The sequence below is a fragment of the Orycteropus afer genome, unplaced genomic scaffold (genome assembly GCF_000298275.1).
Source record: "Orycteropus afer afer isolate SDZICR_OR568_19922 unplaced genomic scaffold, OryAfe1.0 scaffold00244, whole genome shotgun sequence".
Taxonomy (NCBI): domain Eukaryota; kingdom Metazoa; phylum Chordata; class Mammalia; order Tubulidentata; family Orycteropodidae; genus Orycteropus; species Orycteropus afer.
This window is the reverse complement of record NW_006921831.1, coordinates 4,511,640-4,520,208: the sequence shown is the minus strand read 5'-3', so window position 1 is coordinate 4,520,208 and position 8,569 is coordinate 4,511,640. Positions and strand designations below refer to the sequence as shown.

At 60.5% G+C, this 8,569-nt stretch overlaps 1 protein-coding gene across 1 annotated transcript; it reads left to right on the top strand.

Moving 5' to 3' along the window:
- Positions 1-521: 521 nt before the first annotated feature.
- TMEM80 (transmembrane protein 80) lies at positions 522-6,720 on the top strand. Its single transcript, XM_007949355.2, is given in 5 exon segments — positions 522-780; positions 4,159-4,178; positions 4,673-4,766; positions 4,842-4,934; positions 6,515-6,720. Coding segments are annotated over 5 exon segments (672 nt in total).
- The last annotated feature ends 1,849 nt before the right edge of the window (positions 6,721-8,569 follow it).

Below are 8,569 nucleotides of genomic sequence, written 5' to 3'. Positions count from 1 at the left end.
CCCGAGCCGGGCCGAAGCGGCACCAGGCCGCCACCGAGCAGAGCCGAGGCCGCCCGAAGCCGCCCGCAGTCGAGCCGATTCTGCCCGAGGACACCAACCGAGTCGAGCCGAGGCCGCACGAAGCGCCCCGGCCGAATACGGGCCTAATCGGCACGAAGCCCCAGAGCCGAATCGAGGCTGCCCGAACAGGTGTCGAACTGGTACGAAGCGGCCCAGTTGGTCAAGTCTCTGGAAACGAGGTGAGCCGAAGCTCCCCGAAGCGAGGAGCCGAGTCAGTCCGAGTTGATCCGAGAGCGCACGAGAGTTTCCGAGCGGCTCTGCTCACGCCTTTCTCAGTGCCTAAGAGGCTGGGGGGGATACTGCCACCGGCCGACAGGGTCGACTGGCTCTTGGGTAGGCGCTCGCCTACCTGCGAAGCAGCTCGGCCTCTCAAAGAAAATCCTACGCCGAACGCTTCTCCTTCGAGTACACCGCCGCCAGCGGGACCCGAGCCAGCCCGAGGCCGAGCCGAGCTTGGCCGAATGTTCCCGAGCCCGAATCCTCCCGAGCCTCGGCTCTCCGCCTCCTCTTGTCCGAAAGCGCCCGAGTGCTGCCGGACGGACTTCTCGGGCCTCGGCCCCGGTTCGGCTGTCAACTTCTTAAACGCGGCTCGGTCGGGCCCCTTCGGGAACAGAAACGAAAATGGCCGAAGGGCCGCGAGCGGCGCGGAGCCCAGAGGCTGACGGGATCGCGGCGGAGTCGGCGGGCGGGGGCGGGGCAAGATGGCGGCCGCGAAGCGAGGTGAGCAGGCTCCGCGGCTCAGGCTGCGGGCTCAGCACCGTTCGGGTGCCGTCCCGCCGCAGACGATGGTCCAGGCAGGCGGCGCGGAGGGAGGGGCGCGTGCAAATACCCTGAGGCGGGACGGCCGGGCGGTCCTCGGGCCGTTCTTTTGGTGGCGAGACGTTCGGCGCGGGCAGCGCAGTGTTTGGGGTCACCTCGCGGAGCTGTGAAAGGCTTCCACCCTCAGGGCCTGCCGCGCTGGCCCACTCCCCCTCGCGGCGCCTGGCCAGCCCCGACCTGCGTGCAGGACTCGCACGCTCTTGTCAGCCCGTGGCTTGTTGCTTCCGCCGCGCGTCTTCGAGGTCCGTGCTCGGTGCTGCTGCAGACGAGCGCTGCCCCGCGCCGCCGCTCGCCCGTCTGCCGTGCTGCGGTGCCTCGCGCCCGAGGCTGGGGGCGACTGCGGCGTATGTGTGCAGCTTTGCTGGTTCGTTCCTGTTGCTGGACAGTTGGCTGTGCCTTCTTGGGGGCCGTTGGTAACGATGCTGCGGGAGGGATCCCTAGGAGCGCGGGTGGCGGGACGTGGTCTCGTGAAGTTGGAGGCTGAAAGACAAGGATCTGCAGGGTCGAGGAGGGGGTCGGCCGGCCAGGGGAAGGCCGTGCCCAGGGTGAGCCGACGCCGTGGCTGCAGCCACACACCCGAGCACGGGCGCCCACTCAGCCGGCTTGCCTTCAGCTGTCCGTCGGGGCTGTGAGTAGGGGCCTGCTGGGTGCGCCAGCAACAGCAGGGACACGGCGGGTGTCCGTGTGCAGGTGTCGGTGTCGTCGTGAGCACCTTTTCATTGGCTGGGTGCATGCCTAGGAGTGGCGTTCTGGGTGGGATGTCCCGGCTACTAACTGAAAAGTCCGCCCTTGGAACCCACCAGCTGTGGGACAAGGAGGTGGCCGGATGCCTGTGTAAAGATATGGCCTTGGGAACCCTGTGGGGTGGTTCTCCTCTAACTACAGGGTCACCAGGAAGCGTGGAGACCAGGCAGTGGCTTTGGTTGCTGGTTCGGTTCTGACTCTGGCCTTTTTCCTGAGCACAAGTCCTCCTGCCAGACCGCTTTCTACTTCCCTTCCCCCCAGAAGGTGCTCCTTTGGCTCCACACCCTCACCTTGGACGGGCCTTCCTCGTGGGGCAGCTCCGCAGAGGAGGCCTGCAGGGCTGGGAAGGAGGTGGTCCCAGGACCGAGGAGCTGATGGAGGGCTCAGAGAGTGGGGAGAAGCCACGGGGGCACCGTCCCCAGCAGCTTCATGTCTGGGAACCCAGTGCAGGGGCCATGTGGCGGACACCCTGCTCTGAAAGCTGGTCACAGCCAGCACGTGTGATGTCCGGCTGTGGTCCTCCTGCTGCCCGTGGAACACGCTGCGGGGGTATTTTGTTCATGATGAAAACACACCCTGCTCCTGGGCCAGAGCAACAGTGCTGGCTGCCAGGGCCCTTGCTGCAGGGCGTGCCCCTGCGCGGTCTCAGCTCCGGGCAGCTGGACCACAGCCGGAAAAGCCCATCTGCCCGTGTGCGCTCCTTTGGTAACTACAAACGGAAAAGCTCTGGGAGGGGGTGCTGTGCCTGTGGCCTTGGGGTCATTACTGTCCATTCAGGCATTCCCTCAGTCCAGGAATCGCCCGGCTTCAGTGCCCACCGCCGTCCACTAAAATGACGGGCAGAGACTGAAGAGACACTGAAGTAAAGCGGCAGGCCTGTGCTGCCTGGTTCAGGACCTGGGCCTTTGCCTGTGGAAGTTGGTCAGCAATCAGGTTTATTTGTGAATTTTCATTTGGAAAAAAATTGGTGCCACAAAGCGATCTCTTCTCACACCTGCTGATCACCTCAGGAAAAACATTTGCTCGCTCTTTCTTCCACATTTGACTTCTGTTCCAACGCACCTGTTGGTAGTCATGTTGTTACTACAGTAAATCATTGACGGAGACGTCAAGTCCTCAGAGCCAAGGGCACAGTCAGTCAGAATGCACTCCTGGAGGCCTGGAGCGGACAGAACGTTAAGTCTGATCGTAGCCACATTGGGTGTTCATTATTAAGTCCTAGATCCCTTAAGATTTAATGCCGTTCTTCATTTTCCCCCTGAGAAACTTGATCTGTAACAGTAGGCAAGTGTGAAATAAACTTGAAATGTCTCCAAAGCTGACCTTTCACGGAAAGATTGGCAGGGAGGAAACCCCCAATGAAAGGGAAACCAACCGAAGTAACCACAGGTATCCAGGAAGCGGAGTTCAGCGGGGCCTGGAAAGGGACAGATGGGGTTTAAGGAGTGAGCGCCCAGCCTGTAATGGGATGCGATTACAGGCGACTCGCACACCCTTCACCCTTGCCCAGCTTCCTGCTTCTGGAAACCCCTGCTGTAAGTGCCCCAGCTTCCTGGACCCCAGTGCCATCACGTGGGATGCCACCAACTCGGTGGTCAGGCCCAGTGGACCCGAGAAGGCGTCGAGTTCCCTGTGAGGCTCCTCAAAGACTCACCAAGGCTGGGAGTGTCTCCTGCCCTCCTTGGGGTTGTGGGAACACGGAGCAGAGGAAGGGGCAGGATCAGGCCCAGGCCACCTTCTTGCCTGCTGCCCAGCAGTACAGCGTGAGTCCCTTCCTGGGAGTCTGTGCCACATTCTGGATCTGTGCTGAAGTGTGGGCATTGATGGAGGTGTGCACCTTCCACAGACGTGCAGCTGGCAGGAGCCTCTTGAGACAGAAATTTGATCCGTGTTGTGTGTGATCCAGGGACGATCAGGGTTATCTTCAGATGCAAAGCCTTGGCATCAAAACTATCTAATAGGGAGAGAGGCTCCACTCACACCTCCAGAGTCACCCCAAACCAAACACACAGCGCCCCTAGAGGACAGAGTGGAACTGCCCCACAGGGTTCCCGAGGCTGTCAGTCTTCTCAGAAGCAAACTGCCTTATCTTTCTCTCACAGAGTGGCTGCTGAGTTCGAACTGCCAGCCGTTTGGTTAGCAGCCAAGTGCCTTAACCACTGCTCCTTGAATCATCCCAAGAAGAGGACAAAGACTGTTGTGGGGGTCGTGGAAGGTCCAAGAGCTCACAGGATGACAAAGGGATGGCTGCTTTAGGGAATTCTTGGAAGGGTGTTTGGAGCAGGGAGTAAAATCGCAGAGGACAGCAGGCACCAGTTGGGGGAAACTCTGTACGAGGCATGCAGACCTGCAGACCCCCAAGGATGGGGGAGCTGGGGGGGGCCCTCTGACCCTCACAGGATCACCCGGATGCTCTCGGTGCCCTTGTGGACGCCTCCAACCTCAGCCTGGAAGGTGGAGGTGGAAATGGTCCCCCGGAGGGACCCTCCATCAGCGTCGACACTGCCCCTCACTCACTGATGCTTTCTCTTGCAGGGAACACCTCCTCCACTGTGGTATCCTTCTGCTGGTCCCCCAGTCTGCTCTCTGCTCCTCTTCCTCCTCCCGTTTCCATGGTTCCCAGGACATTCGGGTCCGAGGGAGAAGGGGTTCATTAACAGATGAAGAGTAGGTATGCCCCCCCAACAGAGGATGCCAGCTCCATCACTCGCTGAGGACACAAGCTGGGAGGAGACCTGTGCACCCCAGCAGGAGGCCTGTGCCCGCCACGCCCAGGGCAGGCGGGTGGAAGCCACAGTTTATTAGCAGCTGCCATTGAGCGCTGGCAGACATGCATAGAGAGAGGGGGAATGCTCTCTCTGCCCGACTTGCAACTGGGGCACAGTCAGGTGGGGCCAGCAGGTGAGCTCTGGCTGAGGGCAGGGCTCCCAGCTGAGGTGGGCAGGCAGTCCTGGTCTGGACCTGCGTTTCCATGGTGCCCACATGACCTGCACTTGGGCAGGTGCTCTGGGCAGCGAGTGTAGGCCACAACCTCCTTAACCACCTGCAGCTCTCGTCGGTGTCCCTGCAGATGCTCTTCTGCCTGAGTGGGGTGTATCGCGCCTTCTACTTCATGGCCACACTGTTACTACTGGTCTACAAAAGTGAGTGGTGGGCGGGGGGACGGATGGGTGTGGCCACTGCACAGTGATGAGCGTCTCATCTCTGCCCTGTTCCAGGTCAGGTGTTCAGCTACCCGCAGCGTCACCTACTCCTCGATCTGGCTCTGCTGGGGACAGCGGGAGTGCTGGAAGCGGTGGGGCTGTACTTGGGTGAGCCCACGGGAGAGCCCTGAGGCCTTTTCCCCCATCCCAGCCCTCCAGCTCTCAGCCACTCTCCCAGCTTTTGGACCACAGTAAGACAAACGGGGTCTTCCTGGAAAGGGACTCTTGGTGCTTCCTGTAAGTCACTGGGAACCGGGGCTGAGATGACCGAGCACAGCCGAACAATGAAGTCGAGATTCCCATAATAATTGCTGGTCCTTCCCCACTTCTCCCTCCCCTCTGAATTCTGGGGGAAGGGGGTTTGGACAATTCTCATGGACTTGGGGACCTGGGGCAACCGGAACCTGAGAAATAGGAGGCTCTAAGCTGGGGCCACCAACTCAGAGACCAGCCTCCAGAGCCCCTCTGGGCTAACTCCCCTCTTTATGCCCACAAAGAATTCAAGAGTCCATCACAAGCCTCAAAGACAGAGCAAAACCCGTTCCACGCCGCCCGGCAACCCTGCCTTTGGGCCAGGAGACCTGGGCTTGGCCCTTGTGGCTGCCTTCTCTTCGATCCTGTCACCTGCATTGTGTACACACACATCCCTCCATTTTATAAGCAGGGTATCCTCTGCACACAGACTGCTTGGATGGGTCTTGGAAATTAGAGACGGTGACAGTGCCGAAACAGGCCCAGGGTGTGCACATCAACACGCTCACCCCTCACCATCCCCTACTCATGGCGAGGGGCCAGAACCCGCCCCAGCATGGGTATGCTCAGGGGTCAGGGTCACTGATACCCTCAGAGGCCCTCCAGGCAAAAGCCTCAGTGCTGCACGGTGCTCCAGAGGGGGCAGTGGGGAGGAGGCGCCAAGCTGCCGTCCTGAGGCTCCAAGAAGGAGCACAGGACAGGACCGCTGGTTGCGGCCCCGGGCAGCGCACGACAGGAAGGGTGCACCCTGCCCCTTCTTGGTGACGGTGGAGCAGCGGCCCTTCCTTAGGGCTCTAAGGGCAGCACCTGACCCCTGACCCCTGACCCCTGACCCCAGCCTTGGGCTCTTCCTGGCCCCCTGGCATCAGCCGAGGAGGCTGGAGGTGGCATGTCCCATGATTGGCGGGGGTGGGGGAAGGGGTTGTAAAACATGCCCTGGACATTTTCCCAAGTATGCCTGAAATCTTCCAGAACTGGCCATACCCCAAAGTCAGATATTTCTGGAAAATTTTAATAGAACCCCCCCCCCCCAGTCCACTGTGAATTAGAAAAAAGTGGCAAGAACACAACCGGATTTGTTTTCCAAGAAGCACCCACTGCTCTCCCTGGACCCCAGGAGCCAGACCTGCCTCACGGCTGCTGGGCTCACCCCGTGCTGAGGCAAACAGGCCCTTTCATGCTTTGAGCTTCTCTGACAGCCGTGAGTTGTGGCTGGTGGGCCAGGTCGACAGCATGCCCCTGGAACTCCAGTCCCAGCCCCACCCTGTGTGGCTGTAGGCAGGCTGTGCTCCCTCTTGAATCCTAAGTTTCCCGTTCTGGGAAATGGCTGTTAGGGTTGTACCTGTCTGCAGAGGCGTGGCTGGTGATAGCCCGCCTTCGCCCTGGGCAGCGGCCTGGCCAGCGTCCAGCCCCTGCCGCCTCTGCTCTGTCCACAGGCACAAAGGGCAACCTGACTGAGGCCGAGGGACCGCTGGCCGTGAGCCTGCTCCTGACAGTGGGCACTGCCCTCCTTGCTGCCTACTTTCTACGCTGGCAGACCCTGGTGCTGTGGGCGGATTCGGCACTGGGTGCTTTGCGCCTGGCACTCCACAGCCTCGAGGCCGTCCTGCAGATGGTCACCATCGCAGCCTTTCTCAGCTAAATGGCAGCCCACCCACCCAAACAGGAGCCTCCTCAGACCCCACCTGGCCACTGCCTCAGGCACTGAACAGGAGGGACATTGCCCTGCTTGACTGTCACATCTTTGGCAACGTGCCAGGCAGCTTAGGACAATCTACCAATGTTTTGGGGGGAGATGGGGCGCAGGAACCAGGCATAGTGCACGATGGGGACCTGGGTGTTGGGATGGCCAGCTCGGGGGTTGTGGTGTTTCACGACCACGATGGGCCATTGCCCATCTCTGGTCCTGATGCTGAGAGTCCAACAAGGGAGAGGATGGCACTCTCTCAGGAAGGAGGTGCAGGCAGGGAGGGGCTGCAGCAGGCTTGCAGGTCAAACCCCCACCACCTGGGAGGAGCTGCCTTGGGCTTCCCAAGCAAGCGGCAGCCAGCCACTGCATGGCGAGGATGGGGCCCTCAGCATCTCTCACTCGGGGACTCTCCTGGCCCTGATTGACATCTCCGGTTTTGAGGCCCCGTTCTTCCAAAAAAAAGGAAGAACTGGAAACAGCGAGGCAGTTATAACCACAGCCCCAGTGCCTCTCCGTTCCCCCCAGGAATTCTGTAAAAAGCTGGTCTTGAGGAAAGAAGGTGCAGAAGACGGGGTCTTCCCACACAGCCCGGGATGGCAGTAGGAGTACTGCTCCAGACCCTGGGCCTCCTGGTGAAATTTATGGCTTTGGACCGATGGCTGTCTGCTCTTGATCCTGGCCCAGCCCGATCTCTGGGTTTCCCATTTGCAAGCTTCCAGTGGGTGCTCCTTAAGGAAGGCACAGCCGGTACTTAGTAGACTCCTTCAGTCCGCTGTAAGTTCTCTCCATTTGGAACAGTGTCACGTTCACGTTTCTGGTTACTTTTTCTTCGTGCTGTATCCTGAAATAAAAAACACTGATACTTCCAGAATTTCTTCTGAGTCAAGGCTGCCCCATTGGCCATAGTAGGCCCCAGGAGCCTTGTTCCCCCTGGGGCTGGCCTTTGCCAGCAGGTCACCTTTGCGGCTCTGTCTTTCCTGTGGGAGTACCACCCATGGCCTGCCACACAGCCTGTGGTATGCCTGGAACCTGCACCTACCAGTGGAGGCCGAGGTGTGCCCGCTCATCAGAGGGAGTGGGAAGTGCCAAGGCAACGCCTACCTCCTCCCATGTCTCTGGCTGGCTGGCCTGGCAGTCAGCAGGGCCCTGCCCCTTCCTGCAGACCCAGGCAAGCCTGTGACGTCATGTTAACTTCCCACCCCATCATCACTACCCCCCACACACACACAAACCCAAAGCTCAAGACAGGTGCTGCTCACCTGTGCTACCCAGGACACCAAGGTTTGGGCGGGGCCCGGCCCTCAGGCTCTGGGGCTCAAATAGTGCAGTTAGTCTCAGCTCACAACCTCCCAAGGACAGGTCACCAGGCTGGATGTCAGGAGAGGAGAACCCTGCCTGTCAATGCACCCACCCTGCCACCTGCTGCCCAGGTGCACACACCTCCCTAGAAGCCTGACTTGTGCACGGAGTGGGGAAGGGCAGGGTGCGATGTGGCCCAGGGTGCTGAGGCCACACGGGCAGCACGGGCTCAGGCAGGTGCTTTGAGGTCGGTGACCAGGAACCAGGCCAGTTCACAGATGGCACTCAGCCAGAGGACAGGACTTGCTTCCTGCTGCCCCACCTGCCAAGGTCACTGTGATGCCCAGGAGGAGGACAGCCATCAGGGTCTGGCAGCTGCAGAAAAGGGCAGTCACCGGTGGAGGCAGCCATGTGTCTTCACCAGGGTTCCAGCCCCAGGGCACACATGCCAACTGCCCTGCCCTTCTGGGACTCCCTGCACCCCCCCACTCTGTGTTTAGTA